The sequence below is a fragment of the Gorilla gorilla genome, chromosome 9 (genome assembly GCF_029281585.2).
Source record: "Gorilla gorilla gorilla isolate KB3781 chromosome 9, NHGRI_mGorGor1-v2.1_pri, whole genome shotgun sequence".
In the NCBI taxonomy this organism is placed as follows: Eukaryota; Metazoa; Chordata; class Mammalia; order Primates; family Hominidae; genus Gorilla; species Gorilla gorilla.
Genome location: NC_073233.2, coordinates 33,760,370 through 33,784,352, shown reverse-complemented (window position 1 = coordinate 33,784,352; position 23,983 = coordinate 33,760,370). Strand labels below are relative to the sequence as shown.

General features: G+C 38.3%; 1 protein-coding gene across 1 annotated transcript in view; it reads left to right on the top strand.

The window, feature by feature from the left end:
- The window catches only part of LGR4 (leucine rich repeat containing G protein-coupled receptor 4), a 106,792-nt gene that overhangs the window by 40,996 nt on the left and 41,813 nt on the right, over window positions 1-23,983 (top strand). The window contains exon 2 of the mRNA XM_031016000.3: window positions 18,995-19,066. Within this exon, the coding sequence (XP_030871860.1) occupies window positions 18,995-19,066 (72 nt within the window). The remainder of the gene's footprint in view (window positions 1-18,994; window positions 19,067-23,983) is intronic.

Genomic DNA, 23,983 nt, shown 5'->3' with positions numbered 1-23,983 from the left:
TACATGGTAGAACTTGGATTTGAACTCAGGCAGCCTTGCTGAAAGTCATGTTCTACTGCCTGAGACTGAAATAATATTGTATGGATGGAGTGCTCTTGAAGATTGGTCATCTTACACAGATTAGTAAGTTCTTTGGATGGACAATCCTTTTGTCCTGAGTGCCAAGAAATATGGAAGAAAAAGATAGTGACCCAAGAGTCATGGAAGAAGAAAAACAGAAGGAAGAGCAAACCCAGGCTAGGCAGTGTCTTTGGGGGACGATGAAAAACAGCAGACCATTTAAACGTCCATGGTGTGTACATAGCTTTAGTTTAGTTGCACAAATATTGGTTATGAAATAGGATATCTCCTCCCCGTGAATGTTTATAGTATGTTAGGTGTTGGGCTAGGGGTTAGAAAATTGGTAGTGAACAAGGTAGACTAGCTCTTTGTCCTCATAAATGTTCTTTTCTGGTGGGGAAGACCATGAACGCATAAGGGGCCATTGTAATATACTGCAGTGGTTCTCACATGTGAATGTGCATCAAAATCACATGGAAAGTTTGTTAATACCCCTAGAGTGTTTGATTAGTTGGTCTGGAGTAGGGCACAAGAAAGTGCCTTTCTATCAAATTCTCATTCCCAGGTGACATTGGACCACTTTCTGAGAACCCCTCGCTCAGTGGTTAATGCTGAAGAAAGTTTGTTTTCTAATAAAGTAAAAGGAAAGAAGATAAATCCAATGATAACTAGACAGAGGAAATAAACTGGTTGGTAATATAGAGTTTACTGGGGGCCATTTTAGGGGGGCTAAGAAGAGACTGTCTGAAGGGGTGACATTTGAGAGAAAACCAGGAGGTAAGAAGGAGGTGCTATGGGAAGAGCTAGGGAAGAATAGACCAGGCAGAGAACAAGTGCAAAGGTGGAAGGAGGAGAGGTTTGCGTGCTTGTGGGGGTTGGGGGAGTTGGGAGTGGGGTGGGGATGATTTGAGATGATGTTGGGGAGGATGCAGGAGCAAGTTCAGGTAGGGCCTTGATATAGAACAAAGAGACTGCTAAGCACTGGATTGGCATGAATTGTCTTCTTGTTTTAAAAAGATTGCTTTGACTGCCATGTGTAGGTCAAATTCAGAGGGGCAAGCATGGAAAGAGGGAGACCAAACAGAAGGCTACTGTCGTGGTCCCGGGAGAGATGGTGATGGCTTGGATTGACACAAGGGGTCGAGGGGTGGAGAAACAAGATAGAAGCGAGCTGGAGGAATGCACTGTTTTTGTTTCTACTGGCTTATCACCGCCTGGGGGTGCTCATAATGGAGGCCCATGAAAAGCTTAAATTATATTTCCTGTGTGCTGTTTTAGAAAACAGAGAAGCACAGATAACATTTTAGAAAAATAGTCATTATCAAGTTATTTAAGTGTCTGTGCCTCCACCTCCTCCATTCCCCTGAAGGTAAACCTCAGCTATCTGGAAAGCTTGGCTGTCCAGGGCAACTTGTTCTCTGAGATCTCTGATTTAGCCCTGTTAACGTGGAGTATAATCTGTGTGTGTCATTGCTTAATTGTTGGCATGTAGTGACTCAACTGGTAATTTAAATTAAAAGACTGCATATAAGCATACTATTGTTCTTCTTGGATCTCGATGGAGCTTTGATTGGCACTTAAGTGATAGTGTCTTTGAATTAATTACTATAGCTGGGGAAAAGCTGGGAAAACACACTAGGGAAAAAATGCATAGTTGTGATGTAGGAGTGAGAGGAGTATGTTCGATGTGAGAGTGAGCCTAGAATGAACCATACTGGAGTTAGAGAATAAAGGAATAGATGCCAAGTACTCACAGATGTCTGGGGCCCCATCTACACCACTGCACCCTGCTGAGGTGTGGTCAGCTGGTAGCCCCACCTGCTCACTGATGGGGGAACTTCCCCCTGCCCTGCAGGGCTGCAGGGGGAACAGTCACATGGAGGTCCCCCCTCTTCCTGTCTCTCAGGATCCCAGCCCAGGCAGTTCCACCTCAGGCAGTCTCTTTCTCACATGTTTACACACATCCTCTTCAAACCTTGTGTTTCTTTTCCTTTGCTCTTTTAAATCTTGCCCAGTCACCTCAGGAAATTCTCTCCTTTTCTTTGTTCTATTCCAGAGCCAAAATAAGGGAAAAAACTTTTTAGTCATGGTTAATATGCGTGAGATTCATGCTATGATAAACATATTGACAAATGATCTAATTACCAAATCCTGTGGCTCCTCTATTTGCAGGTTGTTTGGACAGCAGAACACTTTCTATCCTGGAAGCTTTTCTTTTAGGTTCCTCCTCCACTTCCTGATCACTCCTGTTTCCCACCTCCCCACCTCCTCTTCCTGTTTCTATTCCCTTTTTTTTTTCTTTTTGAGATGGAATCTCGTTCTGTCGCTCAAGCTAGGGTGCAGTGGCGCGATCTCAGCCCACTGCAACCTCCGCCTCCAGGGTTCGTGATTCTGCTGCCTCAGCCTCTTGAGTAGCTGGGACTACAGGTACCTGCCACCATGCCCAGCTAATTTTTGTATTTTTACTAGAGATAAGGTTTCACCATGTTGGCCAGGCTGATCTTGAACTCCTGACCTCAAGTGATCTGCCCACCTCAGCCTCCCAAAGTGCTGGGATTACAGGCGTGAACCACCGTGCCTGGCCTGTTTCTATTCCTCAACTCTGGTTATATCTAGAAATGTTTTTCTCAGCCGTTTTCTTTATTTTTCTCCTCTTTATCTCTAAGTGATGCCATCTACTTCTGCAGTTTTAATGCTCCGTGTTGCCCACTCCCTCACCTTTACCTCCTCTTTGGCATTTCTTCTCAATTCTAGGCTTGAAGTTACAACTCCCTGCTGGATAACATCACATGACCCAACAGACCCAACACACTTTTTCCTCCTGTTGTGTCTCCAGGTGACAGCAGCATCACTCTACCGGCTACATGGACAAAAAAACCACCATGTCATCTTCAGACTTTGCCTTTAAGCTGTGCACAGTGGTACATGCCTGTAGTTCCAGCTACTTGGGAGGCCAAAGCAGGAGGATCCCTTGAGCCCAGGAGTTTGAGTCCAGCCTGGGCAACATAGCAAGAGCCTATGTCGTAAAAAAAAACAAAAAAAAGAAAGAAAGAAAAGTTCACCTTTTTTTCCAACCTCTAATCAGTAACATTCAGTAACAAAGTTCTACTGGTTCTGCCCTTGAGGGGGCTCTTATCTATCTATACCTTTCTGTCCCCTGTGCTGCTGTATTGGTTCAGGATCTCATTTATCCCTCATGGTTGATCTTTCCTTCTTGACTCTGCAATCACTTTTTTATACTTCCAAGCAAGACATGTTTGTGTATTTGTTGGCGTATGCATGCCAGGCAGGTAGAGGGTACTCACAAGATACTAACATAATCCATTTTATTCCAAAAAGAGCGCAAGATAGGCTGGGCGTGGTGGCTCACGCCTGTAATCCCAGTACTTTGGGAGGCTGAGGCAGGCAAATCACTCAAGGTCAGGAGTTTGAGACCAGCCTGGCCAACATGGTGAAACATCGTCTCTACTAAAAATATAAAAAAATTAGCCAGACGTGGTGGTGGATGCCTGTAATCCTAGCTCTCGGGAGGCTGGAGAAGGAGAATCACTTGAACCTGGGAGGCGGAGGTTGCAGTGAGCTGAGATCGTGCCATTGCTCTCCTGCCTGGGTGACTGCATCTCAAAAAAAGGAAAAGAAAAAAAAAGAATGCAAGATAGCTTACCAAAAAATGCGTAAGATAAAATGCAAAATAAGTCGATGCGATGACCAGGAACCACTCCCACCCCCCCGACTCTTGCCAAACAGGGCAAGAAAATATGAATCCAGGACAGGAATTACTGAAGCTACTCACCTAATGTATGCATTTGTAAACATGGGGTTACAATTTTGGCTCACAGAATCTTTAGCTGATAGGGAAAGAGGGTCCATTTCTGTGATTCCACATTGTCCATAAGATAAAAAAGACAAGTTGTGAAGGAGAAACGCAGCTATTCTTGGAATGGAGGTCAGAGAGAACTTTTTTCCCAAGGGCTCTAATAAGGGAATTCGGTGTAACTTCCTGAATAGTAACTTCATTGGCATTCTTGGAATAGTCATAGCAATCAGTTTCTTGAAGCTGCTACTTCTAACATCACTCATTGGGGGCCAGGAGAAGAGTGCCAACGTGCTGTTTCAATAAAGGTAGTTGCAAAGGTGTAGGAATTGTAAAAATTGTGCCCACCCACCAGAATTTCTTTGTAAAGCAACCTTGTTTATGTTTCTTAAAAAATATTTCATACCTTCTTGCTCCATTCTCAAACTCTGTATTATATGGAGCTTCCCTGGCAACTGTAGTATGAGCCTGGGTTATCTTTCTAGGTTGTTCCGAGACTGCAGCCTCTACCTGCCAATGTGCAGCCCCATAACCCAGCCATACTTGTCTACTTGCAGTTTCCTGAATGGCTCTGTCCTCTAGACTCTACCTTCATGCCAGCTGTTCTTTCGTTTCGGAGGCCCTTCCCTGTACTCCTTTACTTGGCTGTTTTCCCTACTTGCATACAGCTGCTCTTTTTCCCCTTAAGATCAGAGGGAATGTTTTGCTCATCATGCCAATAAAGATATGTTGATCAACAACCAGAAAAGCTGTGAGTTTTTTAAGTAAAACTGAACATACTACCATCAATAATACATCCACTCCTTTTAAAGGTACCCAGAATTCCATGTTATAAATTTTGCCTCATTTTAAATTTATTAAACTTCTCCGAGCACCACTATTATTAATAAGCAAGAAGAGACTCTTCCTGCATTTCCTTGGTTAGATACAGGTAGTACTGTTTTTCTCTTTGTTTGATGTTTTGTTGTAACATTAGGTCATTACTTTAGCTACAGGGAGGGGCTCACCCCACTCTGACCCATTAACCTCATAGTCTAAGCACCATTTGACCATTGTTTCTGGGGAAATTATTTTCCCAAATTCCAAAGCATATTTTTAAAACATCACTGCAACGCAATCCAGCTTAAGGTAGTGGAAAGAATCATGGACCAGGATTTATCATTTGGAGTCTGATCTTGATACTTTAATGAATTATTTAACCCCTCTGGGTCTCAGTTCCCTCATTATTAAAATGAGATGGTGAGATTAGATGGTGATTGCATGTTGGTGGTTAATAGAAAAATAATAATAACTGATTTTTTGCTATGAGCTGGGGACTCGCCAGAGGTCATGTCATCTAATCTTTATAGCAGTGTTCTAAAGTCAGAATTGTTATCTCTGTTTACACTTGCAGAAACTGAGGCACAGAGATTAAGGGACTTGCCCAGGGTTATACAGCTAGTAAGAGTTATACAGCAGGCTCTTGGGCTGGCTTGGGGAAATTGTTAACCACTATGCTTTCTAGTTCAGTGGTTCTGTGAGATACTATTTATAGGATAAAGCCTGTATTTTGAAATTTTGAGGAAGAAAAATTAGTTTTACTGAAATCCAATTTTACATCATTCCTCCCAAGCTATTTTTAATGCAGTAACTTGTATTTAAATGAAAACCTTACTCTCTTTCCTGCTTTTCCCCCAATGTGTTTGCATGTAAAGTTATTATTTGGTTGTAGCAATAGACAGGGAGGAAATCTGTCGTTAACGCTCTTTACTGTCCATAGGAAATGTTGGTCTTTCCCAGAAACTTATTAGGTGTCACATGTAAAGAAGATATTTTATATGTCTTCCCTTTCTTTCCTCCTGCAACCAGCCCTTTGATTTAGATGGTTGGAAAATTGTTAAGCCTGTTTTTCTTTGGAAGTGCCAAGTAAGTACTTACTACTATTACTATGTAAAGCATTTAATGCAATGTCTGGCACATCATTCACTCAACAGATGGTATGACCACACATGGTACTAGAGGCTTGGCATATAATAGTGAGCAAAACACAGACCCTACCCTAACAGAGGAGCATAGCGGTCCAGGGAGAAGAGCAGGGAATCCATCAAAGAGATATTTATAAACTTTACAGATTCTCCATAAGTTTAAGTTTTTCATATTATCATAATATTGTACAGATGAGGAATTAGCCTTTTATTCAAGCCCTTTTCCCAAGGCAGTCCAAACCAAAAATTCCACCTCTTCCCATCACAACCCACCCAACTTCATTCATCCATATCTACTGCTATTAGTGGGATGGTCAGTTCATTTACTGTCCATAGTAGGATACCTTTGAGAGTGAAAGGGTGTACTATTAATATTTATCATGGAGGCTGGTTATGGTGGCTCCTTTCTATAATCCCAGCACTTTGAGAGGCTGAGGTGGGATCTTCACTGAGGCCAAGAGTTCCAGACCAGCCCGGGCAACAAAGCAAGACCCTGTCTCTACAAAAAAATTTTAAAAATCAGCCCCTGCATGCCTGTAGTCCTAGCTACTGAGGAGACTGAGGTGGGAGAATCTCTTGAGACCAGGAGGTCGAGGCTGCAGTGAGCTCTGATTGTGCCACATGTACTCCAGCCTGAGTGACAGAGTGAGACTGTTTCAAAAAAAAAAAAAAAAAAAAAACTATGCTGAGACAATAACTATAAACTGGGATTGTACAAGGCCAACCAGAATATATTATTGTTGTCACCTAATTCATGGTATCTGAGTTGACCCTTCAATCTTACATTCTTTATTTTTTATTTTATTGCTATGTATCTCTTCAACCATGTGAAGATCCATTACTTTATTTCTGATTGTCAACATATCGAAGTTCAAAAGCTGACTCCACATTATGCAAATAGACTGATAAAGTTAAGCAGAGGGGATCGATGTACTGGATGGCTACTAACCTTAATATTATCGCCAGGCAGGTGTCTCACGCCTATAATCCCAGCAACTTTGGGAGCCTGAGGCGGGTGGATTGCCTGAGGTCAAGAGTATAGACCAGCCTGGCCAACATGGTGAAACCCCGTCTCTACTAAAAATACAAAGATTAGCCAGGTGTGGTGGCACGCGCCTATAATCCCAACTACTTGGGAGGCTGAAGGAGGAGAATTGCCTGAACCGGGAGGCAGAGGCTGCAGGGAGCTGAGATCGCGCCATTGCACTCCAGCCTGGGTGACAAGAGTGAAACTCTGTCTCAAAAACAAACAAACAGACAAAAAACCTAATCTTAATATTACAAACATGATCAGGTCGGGTTGCTAGTTTAGCTGAGCATCCACGGCGATGGGGCTTCTACTGTCATGGGCTCCCTCTGTGATGTGGCCTTCTTTCTGTGATGAGCTCCGTGAGCTCCGTGGGGTTTCTCCTGCAATGGGCTTCCACTGTGATCAGCTCTCATTGCATTCTGGTTTTAGGTGACAGCAGAGGGACTACCTGGAGAAAGTGTGCATCTAGGCCTGGGAGAATTAGTAAGTGTGGGGTCTCACTTTATCGCCTAGGCTGGAGTGCAGTGGTGCCATCTTGGCTCACTGCAGCCTCAACCTCCCAGGCTTAAGCAGTCATCCCACCTCAGCCTCTGAGTAGCCTCCCTCAGGCTCCCGAGCAGCCTCACTATGTTGCTGAGGCTCGTCTCAAACTCCTGGGCTCAAGCAATCTTCCTTCCTCGGCCTCCCGAAGTACTGGAATTGCAGGGGTGAGCCAATATAATTGGCCTTATATTCTTTAAGATTATGGTCTTTATAATGTGTATGTGTGTGTATGTAAGTGAATTAGAGGTGTGTGGCTGGTTTTGCTGGAGGTTAGAGGAATTAGATATTCTCTTCCTTGTAGGAGCTTATTTTCTAAGACATTCGTTTCTCTGCTTACTAATTTAGTAACAGAAACTGCTTCAATAAAACACCAGATCAACTGCAGAATTGAGAAATTTTCTCAGGTAAATGTCATAAAGCAGTAACTCTCAGTCATCTTTCTCTGGACAGAAAACTATGTTCTGCCTTGAAATTTATGTTTGTGTCTGGGTGTGTGTATGCTTTTTCTCTATTTTTTTCTTATTAAGCAAATTCCATGGTAGCACGTTGTTTTCTCCCTGGAGAAAGAAACAAGGGGACCATATGATTCATTCTGATTGCAAAAATTAAAAAGAATTTAACCTTTTTGTTTGTTTCTGGGACTTTTTAGAACTTAAAGACTTGTCACAAGTGGAGCTGTCCAAGAGTATTAAAAACCAGGTTTAAGAATATTTGCTCCCCAAGATTCAGGACATTGTCATGCTCTGATGGCATAGCCTCTTCTCTGCTGAATAAATCATTAGTGATTTTAATGAGTTATAAGTCATTCCCAAGGGACTATCTCTAGTGACATTTTATAAACCATCATTATCAATGTCTATTGTCTTACAGTTAATAGAAACAATTGAATCATCCCAGTTATAATTTTGAGTCATTTCTTTAAGGATAGAATACATTTTTATAAGCCTTTAAAAAATGGCCATCAGAGCAGAGGGGAGAAGGAGAGAGAGTGTGTGTGGGGTATGTGTTTGGGAGGGGAGTCTGCACGCCTTATCGCCTGAGGGGAAGTGATTGCTCCACAAGCCTGCATTATGGGGATGGTGAAATCCCAGGAAGCTTGCCTTTGGGTTCAGGCTCTGACGGTTGGCAGCTGGTCTTCAGGGTATATAGATTGCCTCATCATTTAGAATTCTTCTCTTGCCTCAACATAATGAGGTCAGTGCCTTAGTGTCTTAGAAACTGGAGCTGTTCTTGCCTAGGTCACTTATTGGATGTACAAACAGTGCTTATTGGAAGGCCCTTTTCAGACTGGGGGCATTAGGAGGGATTTACTGGAGTGTAGGTTTTTTGTGTTTTTTTCCCCTTGTTTTGTTTTTTTAATCTTAAAATCAGTATGTTATCTAGGGATGGTTTTATCAGGTTATGTATAAACATTTTATGCACAGTAAGTGAAAAAAATGTCACGATGTTAATGTATACTTCTAAAAACTCAATAGAACCCAGGAGTAGCAGAGTGAAAATACAGCTAACTCAGTTTATCACCAGTTCTATAGAAACAGTTGAAAATAGAAGTGTAAGAAATTCTTGTAAATACCCCATGGGATCTCAGTGGCATTCTCTCATACTGTTACTGTCAGTTTTAGGGGGCCCATGTCACTAAAATATTAAAGATTAGGGTGTGGACAAAGAAAAGGGAAACTTTAAAGGTTTTTAAAATCACTGGGCTAAGCTTGTGGTACTAGGAAGGCAGCTGTAATTTTGATTCAGTTTAAATGGAGGAATAAGAAATATTTGACTTGAGTAGGCAATTCCTTGAACTCATGGTTTTGAGTCTATTTCATGGACAATATATTCGAACTTGAGGCTAAATCAGGGCATTCAGAGTTTGCAATCAGGAAGAGAGAAGCAGATACATGCTGAAACATTTTCCTGAATTGATACTTACCTTTACAACATTTGATGCATTCTGGCATTTTTCTGTTCTATTCTTTCCTATTTCAATTTTTTTAAAAAGTTGGCTATGACCCATTGAAATGATTTCACAATCTATTAATTGGTTGTGAGCTGAAGTTTAAAAAATACGCGTCTAAACAGAAGTTTTCGTGGGCGTGCATGTTTGAAGGCAAGGACGGTGAAGTAATGTTTTCCTATCAGTCGCGTTAATAAGTGTAGCCATAATAAAACATAAACCATTTAGTTAATTAGAATATTTACCATAGTAAATGCTGTTGCATTGTTTTCTTTATGAATAGTGCATTTTGTCTGCTAGGATGAAGTAATTGAGTGTTTCCAATTTGCCCAGACGATAATCTTTATAATACTTCTTGTTGATGTTAAATGGACTATTGAAATAGTATTTTGTCTGTGTGTTTTGGCTGGTAATAAACACTGTTTTGTCATCGTAGGGTTACCAGAACAGCTGTTGACACCCAAAGAATGCCTGGGAACACCAGTTAGGTAGGAAGAAAACAAGGAATATTATAGTTTTAACCCTTATCTATTCCCTGTGTTGCCAGATGGTAGGGTTCTTGATCAAATTAGAGACAGGAAAGTAATTTTTTTTTGTCTTTGGCATTTATTTTTCTTTGCCATTTAATAGACATTACTCCAGAATTAGAGCATTTTATATTTTTATCTTTAGAACATATCCCACACTTGTGAAAACTAGCCTGTTTAAAAAGACCAAAAGAAAAACAAACAAATAAACAAAATCAAAAGAAGCTGAACTTGTTTTAAAGCTAGAAAATATTGAATTAGTCTAACTAGTTTTATTTGTTTTATTTTCTTTCTTTCTTTGTAGGTGGGCACCATCTAATAGTTTTATTTTTTAGTTACCCTTTTAAGAATTTGTAATTTAAGCCACACATACCTTTTGTTGTGTTGTGATATTTACACACCAGTGTTTTATCGTCACTCTTTTCTACCTTCTAGTGTTAGCTTCCCCTTGAAGAACACACCCTTAAATGTCTCCTAGGCTGTATTGCTTCATCAAGAGTGTAAACAATTACAGCATAAAATGGTACCTTTGGAAATGAAGTCATGCGTCTTTCTTAATTGCTGAACTCTTGTAATTCTGAAGGGGGTCTATTTTAGCCTGTACTTACTACCATACTTGCTAACACAAGCAAATGGGCCTACACATACAGCTAGGAAAAGCATGAATCTAAGGGTTTCTTAGGGTTCCATAATTATGCATGGAATGTGCAGGAGCAGGAATGTCAAAGTAGGAGTAATCATGATAGATTTAGAAAGGGCCTTAGAGGTTAGTTGGTACAAAATATTTTACAGTGAAGGAAGCTGGAATTAAGCAGGTCTGGGTTTCTTCTTCCTAGCTTCCCCTCCCTTCGTCCCATTGTAATATATGGCTGTCAGGATGACGTTTCTACAGCAAATTTGATGTGCATAAACTTTGCTGGCAGCTTTCCACACTTTTAGATTAAAGTTCTGATTTCTAAAGGTCACATATGAAGGCCTTTTGGGATGTAGTTTTTGCTTGTCTTGGTAGCTTTTCTCACCACTTGTACACATACTGCCTATAATGATCAAATTCCTTGGTGGTCTTATCTTTTTGGACCATACTGCTTGTAATTCTCTAATTCCTTGATGGTTTTATCTCTTTGACCACTCTGGTTTTATCTCATTTGACCATGCTTTCACACATGATATTCTTTCTGACAAGAAGGCGCCCTCCACCTTCCCCCAAGATGCACATTATCTAGTTCAGAGGCTTTCAACAAATTTTTTCTTTTAGTATGAACCCAGTGTGGATTACAATTATATTATGACCATATACATATATAGGTGTGTGTGTATGAATGTACATGTGTGTATGTATATTATACGTAATATATATTTTATATAAAAATCTAAATAATTGTTATGAACATACTTATTTTTATATGTGATATACTTAACTTTGATATTAGTAATATCTGCCCTTTGTACCTGTGCACAACAGCTTTGGTGTTGGAAGCCTTTTTTGAGCTCCAGGTCTGATTCGATCATCTTCACTTGCTGAGTCACACATGTCATAGTATTTACTTGTTTTGTTCCTCTCACTGCCTCAGACAGCTCTTGAGGGTAGAGACTGTGTCTCACTTGTCCTAGCACACAGGCACAGACCTAATAGGTGCTCAGTAAAGAGATAATGAAGAAACTGGACCCAGTGTTCTGCTACAAATTGATAGCCAAAATCGCAAAGACAGAAAAGAGCCCCATATTTCTCGATTCTCAAGACAGAGCTATGCATCAGAATTTCATTTAGAGTAGGACTTGGAGAATGGCTAGACATAGGATGAATTATTTTTTTTCTGAGGGGGAAATGTGAGAAGACACTATCATATATACTCTTAGTTATAAAAGAAAAAACCCACAAAATACAGGTATTAAGACTTAATTACATACAGCCAAATTAACACTTTTTAATATACAATTGTTTTGAAAAACTGTACAATTGTGTAACTGCTATCAAAATCAAGATATAGATCATTTCTATCACCATATAAATTTTTTTAATGCCTCTTCGTAGCCAGCCTTTTCTCCACCCCCCAACTGTTGCCACCACTGATCAATTTTCTGTGTCTATAGGTTCACCTTTTCCAGAATGCTGTATAAATGGAATCGTGCAATATGTAGCCTGTTGCATCTAGCCTCTTTTACTTAGCATAAGGTGTTTGAAATCATCCATATTGTTGCTTGTATCAGTAGTCTGCTCCTTTTTGTGCTGGATAACATTCCATTGTATAGACATACCAAAATTTCTTTATCCATTCACTAATTCAGGTTGTTTCCAGTTTGGGGATATATATACACATATATATGTGTATATATATAATTATATATATAATTATATATTATATTTATATATAATATATAATATATTAAAACATATAATTATATATATATAATTTATGTCTAGGATTGCTGGGTCATATAGTCATAAGTATATGTTTTATAAGAAATTACCAAACTGTTTTCCAAATTGGTTGTACCATCTTGCTTGTTGCCAACAGCATATGAGAGTTCCAGTTGTTCCACATCTTTATCAGTACTTGGTATTGTCAGCTGCTATTTAAAAAAAATTTAGCCGTTCTAAAAGTTGTATCGTGTCTCATTGTGGTCTGATTTGCATTTCCTTCATAACTACTATGAACATCTTTTCATGTGCTTATTTGCCATTTGTGTATCTTATTTGGTGAAGTATCTGTTCAAATCTTAAAAGCCCGTTTTAAAATCAGACTTTTCTTATTATTGATTATAAGAGTTCTTTCTACATTGTAATATAAATTCTTTATATGTTTTGCAAATATTTCTTCCCAATCTTTTTTGTGTTGTTTCATTTTCTTAACAATGACAGCACAGCTTTGAAAGTCTTTGAAGGGAATATCCTAAAAGGTACTAAAGTAGAGGTTTTACCAGCCTGGGCAACACAGTGAAACCTGGTCTCTACAAATATTGATAAAATAATTAGCTGAGTAAGGTGGTGCTTGCCTGTAGTCACAGCCACTTGGGAAGCTGAGGTGGGAGAATTGCTTGAGCCTGGGCAGTTGAGGCTGCAGTGAGCCATGATTGTGCCACTGCATTCTAGCCTGGGGCAACAAAGTGAGACTCCAGTCTCAAAAAAAAAAAAAAAGATTTCAATCCACGAAAGTAGATGATCATAAAATGAATTAAACATTTTTCTGATAGAAACAAGTTTTTTTAAATTCATTTCTAAGATTTGAAGGTGACATTTTCTCTAGCCTTTCCAAGTTGTTAAGAAAGATTATACTTAGGGTGTTGAAGTACCTTAAATAGATAATGACTTTACAAGTTGATAACTTGTCTCTGCCATAATTAATGTTTATTTTTAAGTGTCAATATGGGTGTTGTGGCATCTGTCCTCTTAAGGATTCCAAGGCTGTAGAGAAGCATGTTTTGGATTCCTCTTGCTGGGAAGTACTCAGTCTTGGTACCTGAAAAAAACAGAAGATGTCAGACAGCATGGAGCCAGTTTATCCTGCTGCTCAAAACTGTTTGTAGTAGAAATGGAACACAGACATTAGAAGGGTGTCTATTGTGACACTTGGTTGGATTCTAGTCGTGCTAAAACATGTAGGGTCAAAAAAATATCTTTGGAGCAAAATCTAACATGGCACATATACTGTTTTGGCCGCATTTCTGCGGCCGTATAAATAGCCGTATCTTCATGTAGCTGTTCTTGTTGTTTTCAAAATGAAATAATGCAATTTGAAAACAGTTAAATTTAATTGAATGTTGCAACAGTGTCTTAAACAGTAATAGCAAGTTAAGAATAGAGTGGACTAATGGAGTTTAATACAAAAAAAACCTATTGATAATAACATCTTTTGACATAAAAGCCTTACTATCCACGTACAGTACCTTGCACATATGTGCATAATGGATATTTTGTAAATATTTGTTCAATGGATGACAGGATATCTCCTTTTCCTCTTGTAAAGGAAGCCCTTAATTAACCTCTATTCCTTTTGGCATGGTGGCTTTCAATACCAAAGATGTTCCAATCCCATGATGTATGGGCTGCTAAAAATAGCATTGATATATATTAGACTTCAGTGTTTACACTTTCATTCAAAGGTATTTTCAAGGAAGATTTTTTTCATTTTGCAAATGAAGAATCTTTTAGGTGTGAGGAGATGAACATGTTCAGAACTATACAATTTCAGATTTGTAAAAATATATACCATACATAGAAAAAAATCTGTAATGAAATCCATGAAATATGGCTGCGGTTACCAGTGGGTGTTGATATTGTGGATGGTTTTCTCTGTATTTCAATTTTTTAAAAACAACAGTGGTTACTTTTGTTATTATAAAAAGGTGGGGAGAAAATGAGATTACTTGCCCAAAAATATGGAATAGTGTCAGAAATCAAATTCTTAATGAACTTTGATTAGAACTTTGGTGTTATGTGTGTCTTTACTACTTGTGGTTGAGAGAGACCTTCCCTTCCAATTTGTTCCACTGGAGGCATTTTGCAAAGTTCATTTTTAGTTTTCAGTTTTTGGTCATATTGTAGACATCCGTTAACTGGAGATTGGCCTGAAATTTCTGGTTGATTACCAAAGACCCTGGAAAAGTCATTGGGAGAGTTTTTTTATTTATTTCTAAGATTGGAAGGTGACATTCTTGGTCATTATCAACATGTGTTTTTTGAGTTTATGGACGTCACCATCATTTTTTTTTTCTTTTCCTAGAGAACATTTTAGAGAACCCTGTGTTCTCTTGAACCTGTATATAATTTAGTGACTTTTTAAACTGCCAGATAATATTTGAGATAAAATCAACAATATAGTAGTAGCAGTACAGTTTTATCTAATACAAATAGGAGGGCTTGTTCAAATTTAGATAACATTGGGTCAATCACGGTATATTTAAAATTAAATAATTCTGTGGCAGAAGGCCCAGACCCAGTAAGGATGCAGTGTTAGAGTCCACAGTGGTACATGCTTAGCCATCAGCAAACAGGTTAGGCTCGCTTAGGGATCATTTTACAGGGATCTTAAAAGGTACCTTGTTGAAACATGATATTCTTTACTCTGTAGATACTTTAGCATTAGTGAATTTTATGGGGGAAAAGAAGATGAGAGTTTAACCGCTGGAGAGATTTGGCAGTTTCAATTAAACAGTTGCACCCTTTAAATTTTAATTTTGAAATCAATGACTGCTGGTATTTGGGAGTTCATGTTTATTTTTCGAGGAAGGTGATGTGCTTTTGTATGTCTAATCTTTTGTTTAAATGAAGTATTTGATCTTGAAGGGTTCTCCCAGCTTAAAATCTTTGTCTCATGGGGTTCTGGAGTTTAGTTTTGTGTTTAGGAACAACTGCTCCAAGTTTTAGGTCTTCTGCAACATTTAGTGTCTTCTGTAAAAGTGGTTTCTTTCTGAGAAGGCCAACAAAGGCAGTGTGGTGTCTCCTTTTAGTCTGGTCGTGGTCCACTGGATTCATATGGCTTCCAGGAGCAGCGAAAACATGGATGATGATAAGATAACAGCTCTTTCTTGTTGAACTTATTATACATGACCTGACATTTTCTGATCTTCACAGCAATCTATAAGGTTCAGTTATTACTGCCTCCATTTTACAAACGAAGAAGCCAGGGCAGAGAAAAGATCAATTTGCCAAAGATCACACAGCTGGTGGTAGTAAGTCCATATGTAAACCTTGGTCTGTCTGGCGCCAAAGCCCGTACTCCAAGTAAGGCCATCAGCTCTCTGGAAATTGCCCTTCTGAGACATTTGGGAGTTGGTGGTGCTTTGACCTCATATGATATATATTTATATTTGGTTTTCTATCCCAGAAGGTGAATTCCTGGGATTTATTACTGATGCCACTGGTAAGATTGTACAACTCATGTGAATTTGAAGGTACTAATCTGTAGGAGCATCTTCTGGCTGAAAATTCTTTAAACAACTTCCTTATATTTATGTATCGTAATAATTTATATGGCTTTTGAGCCTCATATATTTGTAATTATTGTCATAGGTCATCCTTTCTAACCTCTTATTTATAAAGTCTGTGTACTTCAGATTCTCTTCATGGTGTTGGTAATGTCAGATCTAGAATCTACTCTTAAGACTATCTATAGATTGTTTATCACCATCAGCCCTCATTATTTTAAATGGATACCCACGCAACTATAGTCTGTAACCACAGGTTTCCAGAGCTTCTCCGGAGATAACATCTTGTAGCTCACCACTGCCCCCACACCCAACTTTTTACTTCATAAATGTTGTAACTGAATCCCAGAAAGTATGAGAGAAAACATCTGTAACGAGGGAACTTCTCCAGGTGTGTGAAATTAAGAAAAATTTAGAAATAAGTATTACTCCTGAATCTGAAGCTTTGAAATAAAAACTCACTGTGTGTTTTACATATGTTAGTTTGTAAATATGGAGTCTCACTAGTTGCATTTACAGCTCACAGCAAAACTACCTGTTACGTCTTGTTACTATAAGGAAAAAAATGAGAGCTGTGCGTGTGTGTGTGCATGTTTTAAAAAACTGGAATGCAGAGAATAGTGTGGTGTAAATTGTCTCTAATTATGTGTCTTTTTCTGGTGAGGCAATTAATTGGTTCTCTCCAGACCTTTTTCTGATAAGGAAATTAATCAGTTTTTCTGTTACAGTGATAATTCACCTGAATTCAGGTGTGCCAAGCTTAGAGGAAACTGTACAGAATGCCTCATTTTGTAAAGCAATCAATTATTGTTGTCCTTTCTCTTTTTATTAGAATGACTGAAAAGCACCAAAACTGTCTGATATTTTACAGAATCATTGTTTACTCATTTTGGATCATTATTTTCTTTCGATATGATTAAATGTTTTGTTGTATTCTTGAGAATGATTTTATTGGTTAAGGCCAAATGTATCTCCCGTGAGAGTGACTTAGTAATTTAATAATGACAGAGGGATAGTCTTTAAACTTTGCATTATGATAAACTTTTCAGAAACATTCTATAAAATGAATCTCATCTGTTTTTATCTGAAAAGGTAGACTCCTCCATGAGTAAACTACAGAAAAGGGTGAATCAGTATATAATGTCAGTATAAAGGTGACAGCATATCATGTCAGGCCAGGAAGCCACCCAACCAATCAGCTTCAATTTACTGATGAGCAGATGGAGGCCCAGTATCGTACAATGGCTATGTGGCAGTGCGGGAGTTGCGCCTGCCTTTTCTGACCCCTGTTTTGGTGCCATTTCTCCAGTATCTTGCTAGAGTGTTTATGAAAAACAAAACATTTCCTCGACCCTTCCCCCAGGGATAATGATCACTGACTAAAGTAGTATTGGGGCCTGGGTTTTAAAATAGTAATTCCTAGAGAAGCATAGTAATTTGGCTTTTCTTTTAAGTTTCTTTAGTAGGATTTGAGTTGTTTTCAATGATATAACATTTTAGAGTGCATGTATGTCTCTATGGTCATAAGATTCATCTAAAGGGAAATTTCTTGTGCTAAGAAATATATATTAATGTTGGTTAATGTTGGTTGCTTAATTGCTAAAGCTATTCCTGGTCCTCTTTTTCTTTTTTCTTTTTTTTTTTAAACCCCGGTTGTCAAGCAAAAGTGTTCTTCCAGAGATTCATGGATAATTATGTCAAGGTGTTAGGGGCATTATTCTTCCCAGTTTTTAAGCTTGATGGGACTCAAGTATTTGTTTTACATCTTGGCTACCACTGGAGAGAAGTATTAATAACAGGATTCAAATAATACTTAAGAAGACTCATCGTTTGCACTTAAGGTCTTGGGCTCTGGTGTTTTCTGTTACACTGCTTATTGAATGGTCTTGGGGAAGCTTTTTTAACCTCAGTAAGCCTCAGTTTCCCCATTTGTAAAGTAGAGGGATTTTCTGTGTAGTCTTACCATGTTAAAAGCATGCACTGCATCTTAGCTGCTGCTCCTGCTGTTTTTGTTGCTGCTACTGTTACTGTTATTCCCAAGCCAAAAACTTTTCCAAACCTGCTTTGGGAAAGGCTAGTAAGAAAGGATGTAGATTCCATTTCTAAATTTTAGTGAGAGGAAAGATGGGGAGAAAGGACGTACCTAGCATGATACTGAAGGTGTCGCCTCCTTTAAAAGAAAATTTTACCTGATGGAATGGATGGAATAACACAGTATTATTGTTGTTAGCTGACTTCGGTATGCTTCATTTCTCTTCTCCTTTCTCATACCAATATATGTACTGTACTAATGGACATGTCCTACATGTGAACTTTCATGCCAGGTTCTAGAGAGGGGAGACCCAAGGGCTCAGCCACAGAATTAAACACCATGGAACGGAAGGAGGCAACTCCATTGCCCCAGCGCATGCTGGGACTTTCCCTTACGGGGCTGTTTTAACCTGTCTTTCACGGTGCTGATGTCAAGTGGAGTGTGGCAGAGAAAGCCAGTTCAAAAGGCAGCTGCCAGGGAGGAGGGAAATGGTTAATAAAGTGTTTTTTAGCTCTTTGAATTAGTGAATTGTTGAGTTATATTGCTGGGTGAGTTTTCTTTCTGCGGACGCTCTTAAGGGAAAACTGGAAATGGACCGCATACCTATCATGTATGCACTTGTCCTTAGCCTGCATCTGTTCATAGGCGGAACATGAAATCCACTGACAACTGTTACCTGGAGGACTTTTATAGGTTTTGAAGAAAATATGACTAGGGTAGAGCTAGGACATGTTTTTATTGTCCTTGAGTGACTCCAGAAGCCACCCTCACCTGTAAATTCTACATATCGTTCCTAGGGTATTCATTTGTTTATTTTGATCAGGTATAGGTAGTACTGTGAATACCAGAGGACTGGGAAGCCACCCTGGCCCACTTATTTTAGGTGGTTTGAGACTTTTTTCCAAGGATACTTAAGAGGGGAAAATACAGGATCTGAGTACATTTCTAAATTATGGGACATAATTTATAACAGAACATTTAACTTTTCTGTGTTTTCTGAATATTGCATTCTGAAGCCAAATTGTGACTGTTTCTATGTGTCTTCTACGCTCTTTCACAAAATTGTAACACCTAGTTAGTTTTCTGTTGGATTAAATACTTTAAGCTTCATACCACTTAATTAACAATATTCTTAACTTTACGTTTTCCAGGGATATCAGTATGAACAACATTACTCAGTTGCCAGAAGATGCATTTAAGAACTTTCCTTTTCTAGAAGAGCTGTAAGTATTACTTTGAGAAATGTGTGTGTATGTCTTTTTCCCCAATTCATTTTGGAAGCTTTTGCTACAGAGAAAGTCTGATGTTTTCTGTTAGACATTCTGATAGCTTAATTTCAGTGGGCTTTGTGAGGAGGAAATCATGTTTCTTGGGGGAAGTAAACTTGGTTTTCTAAGCAGCATAGTTGCTGAAGCTATTTTTGAAAGCCATAACTAAAAAAATGCTACTTCCATAGGACTTCTTTTTTGCTGCAATTATTATAACTGCAAATGCTGCAGTGACACCAGTTAATTACAGTGTTATTCTGAGATAACAAGGCTGCTGTATAATTACCATTGTTACCAAGGAGTTGCTATATGGGTAACAGAACCATAAAAAATAACAGGGCCATGAGCAACAATCTCAACAGTGAGCCAGCAGAAAACTGAGGGTAGGTCCCCTTGGACAATTGCAGATGACCTTTGGAAATGGGGTGAAGGCATGAAACACTGTCCAGGTCTCTAAGAGCACCTTTAACTTTAAGAATGTTTCTGAACTTGTCAGTTGCATCTCACATTTCCAATTTAACAGTTTGCACTGTGGAAATATTTTCTCCTTGTTTCAACCTCTTTTTTGTTGTGCTCTCCACACTTTTTTGAAGTCCATAATCAAAATAGGCACTTTCGGGTTTTAAAAGAATTGGGAACTGTATATTATATTTTAAGAATCCCAGTGAAAAAATAAAATCTACTTGAATTAAGTTAATATAGGCTTCTACAGGCCAAGATAATGGATTATATAATATATAGAGGTAGGAAGGTGACGGTTTGATACTAAGAACATCAAAGAGATATAGCCCTGAAGGAATCTAAATTCATATTACAGATTGTGTCGTACAGCCCAGCTGTTGAGTATTAGATCCAAGTCAGCGAATGTCTTCCATCTTTTAGCTCGGCCACTCCCCTAGAGAATGGGGAACAGGAGTCTAATAAGATATCCAGGTTATGTACTCTGATAGAATATTGAAATAGTAGTTAAAGATTTAATAAAGTTAAAGAGAAATGTTTCTTCCCGCACTAGTTAGTCGAACATAATGCTCCCGCTGCAAAAGTTGAACAGAGAGTATTTGCCACTTACAAGTTTATGAGCTAGGTCAAATTATTCTCTCTGCTCAATTTCTTTGAAAAAGGTGCAGCTAATAATAGTCCCTCCCTCATAGTATTCTAGAGAAGAAAGAGTGAATTCATTTATGTTAAATGCTTAGGACAGTACATGAAACGTAATGAATGTTATATAAATGCTGACTAATGTTTATTTTACTATTTTCAAAGTGCATAAGAAAAAAAGCAGAAGAGTATATACCAAATGTTATCCTTGGGTAGAAGTATATGTTTTATTTTTGCCTCCTGTGTTTTTTTTTTTTCTTATAGTGAACATTAATTATTTTGTAATAAAGTTATTTTTAATTAAGATTTTTCAATTGAGTTTAAAAGAAGCAAACCATCCATTTGAAGTTTCCACCTCCACCCCCCTTATGAAGCCTTAAGATGCTTTACCTCTTCCTTTTTATTTCACATACAATTTTAGACTATAGGATTAGTCTCTCTTTACAGAAGTAATTATGCGATGGAAGGACATTAACAAATGGTTGTTCAGCCATTGTATAATATAATCACTATGGGATGGGTAATGTACCAGGCCAGCAATGGAGAAGCTCCCCTCATTCTGGGTGGGGCCACTGTGTACAGACCATCTTCGCTGATGCCTTCGATTGCCAGTTATACTTTAAGGAATTTCGAAGTGAAGACCTGGATGTGGAGTCAAACCTGGTTAATCTGCTTAGTGAAGTTCACATCTTGGATTTCTTAAAATCTCAAATGACCAACCATATGCCAACCTCATGAATTCTGCCAACCAGGACTTTTAATTGGAACCAAATTGAATTTGACTGCTGATTCTTTGTAGCAAGGTCATATCCTCTCCATATTCTCCTATCATAGTAGTGAAACCCATGAAATCAAGTCCATATACTCTCTCTGAATGTTGTATGGTATTTCAAAAATGAATTCAGTTAGGAGAGCAGAATGTTATTTTTAAAGAATACTTCAAAATAGTCTTTAATAACTTTTACAGTACTGTAGGCACTCAAGGGAATTTATTTTCCACATTAATATAAATACTAAAATAAATATAAAAAGCCTATGCTTTTTCTTTATTAAACAGTGTAGTTGATTTTGACATTCCAAAATGATGCTGCCATGACTATTGTAATATTTCATAAACAGCATAACTGTTTGTCTAGGAGTCATCTGGAAGTCATTTAAGAGTGATCATGAAGCCAAATGCCCTGAGTAGAAATTATTTGCTGAGGGTTTTTCCATGTTAGTTAATGAGGTGTTCTTTACAAGATGTGACTGGGTTTGGCAAAATTTGATGTGATAATGTTTAAATGTGATAGAATGCTTGGGGTATTGGGAGAAATCACTTCCCAAGAATACAGAAGAAGTATGTATAGATACTTACACATTTCCTTATTCTTTCAATAAACTCTGAATCCTACTCTATGCCAGGTGGCAGGTGCTGGGAATACAGATACAAGCATGACCCATCTTCAGAGTTGACAGACCCTCTAGAGTTGTGCTGTCCAGCATCATAGCCACTAGCCACAGGTGGCTATTATGTTTAGATTTAAAATGAATAAAATTAAATAAAATGAAAAATTCAGTTCCCTTAGTTGAACTAGCCACATTTCACGTGCTCATATAGCTGCCTGTGGTTAGTTGCTACTATATTAGACAGTGCAGATGTGGATCATTTCCATCATTGCAGAAAGTTCTATTGGACAACATTGATCTAGAGGGAGAAATGAAACTAACACTTGTTGCATCATAGTGAAGACGTGTGTGCAGGGAGCAAAGGCCTAAAACAGTGTATTTTCTTAAGACTGTAGGATTTGGGATGGTATTCCACAATAGCTTCTGCTGAGTGTTGAAGGACATGTAGGAATTAACCAAATGAGGGTAGTAGTAAGGGTGTTCTAGGAAGAACTTCATAGTATGTAGAAGGCATGGAGATAGAAAATTTCAGAAGTTTTAGGACGCATAAAGTTGTGTCTTGTTATGACAAGACTAAAGGGTACATAGGGAAAAATGTCAGGCCAGATAATGAAGGGTCATTTTAAGATAAGAAATTTAGACTTGTCCTGAAGGAGTTTAATTTGATATTTGGGGAGTGATAGGAATGAGACTAGGGTTTTTGCCCTGAATAACTGGGTGCCATTTGCTGAGACCGGGAACACAGAGAGCTGATCTATTTGGGACCCAAAGAATTCCATTTGATAAAGATAAGAGTGTAAATAGTATGTATTTAGAGCTTTACAATGAACAGAAGTCCATTCCCATAACTCTGTAAGGAAAGTCAGTTTCACAAAAGTTGAAGCTGAACTGACGAGGTTAAGGGCCTTATTGGAGTTCATGAGCCTGGTATGCTGTTTTGCTGGGACTTGAAGTCAGGCCCACAGAGCCCAGTTCTTTCTGGAACACTGTGAGTGATGTGCTGGGACTTGAAGTCAGGCCCCTAGAGCCCAGTGCTTTCTGGAACACTGTGAGTGATATGTATTTGTTCTCAGGAAAATATTCCATCCAACTTTTTCAGTGAAATGTACTTTAGATACTATTGTTGCCATTTGTTTTGTTTTCACATTTAACCTACTTTTTTTCCTCCTTCTTTTTCCAATCCTGCTTCTTCTGTATATTTAACCTACTTTTTGAAAGTTTTATAGTTCATAAATAGTGTTACCTAGTGATTCCTGCTCTCCCCCAACACCTGTTGGGAATATAGAAACATAGATTGTGTCCCCAAATTCAGTACATGCAAGGTTCTGAAATCTTTGCACTTTACTTTCCTATTCTTTACAATGGAACTTCTCACAGAACTACCGTAAAGGAAATATGGGACAATTTATGTAAAAGTGATTTGTAACCATAAAATGCTATGTCACCGTGAGAAATTTTACTAATCATCTTAAACATCGCAGTCTTCCTTGACGTTATTTGGAAGAGAGATGGTTTTGCTTGGGGGTAGAAGTTGGAGTTTCTGTTCACAATGTAAAAGGAAAGCCAGAATTTTAAGAAAATATTCACTTAGCGTTGACAGGCTCTGCTGCCTGATGTGACGTTGTCAGACATGTTTTTGGCTCTCCTTTAGGCTTGTTGGGTATTGGTAGTCATTTGGGGGATGGCTGAAATTTGGAGCTGTGAAAATGTTGGAGTTAGAAACAGCAGAAAGGAATATCCAGCTAATTTTCCATAAGCTGTCACTGAAAAAATTGCTGTGGCTGTTACTTTGATGTGGCAACAGCAGTAGAAGCCATTGCCAGCGTTGGCACTTGGACAGTTATTGTTTAATGCACACTATATGACTAGGATAATTCCAGTCGTTTCAAAACATGATTTGACTTTGGAAGACTTCACAATGCTAAAGTGAAACTTAGGTCTGTGAATACTAATTGAAGATTACCTGTCATTTTGTTTCATCTGTAGGACAGTTAATTCTAAATGGAATTACTACTTTACCGAAGGGGACTAGTAAATAATTTAAACAGAAAGGTTTAAAATCAAATAAAAACAGGGGTGGGTCAAATTAAATGGTTTTAAATAATTGAATTACATATTTATACACACACACATAACATATGTCAAATACAGCTATTCAATTCATATATGTAATTCAATCCATGATAATAACATATACAAACATATTTAAGACATTCTGCACACAGATCTATATAATATTCTGTATCAAGGTAATTTCAGACTTTCAAAATATTGCAAGCATAATTTTTCATATACCCTTCACTCCAATTTCCCAAATGTTAACTTTCTCTCTCTCTTTCTCTCCACACACATACAAAATATATGTACATTTTTTTTCTGAACCAT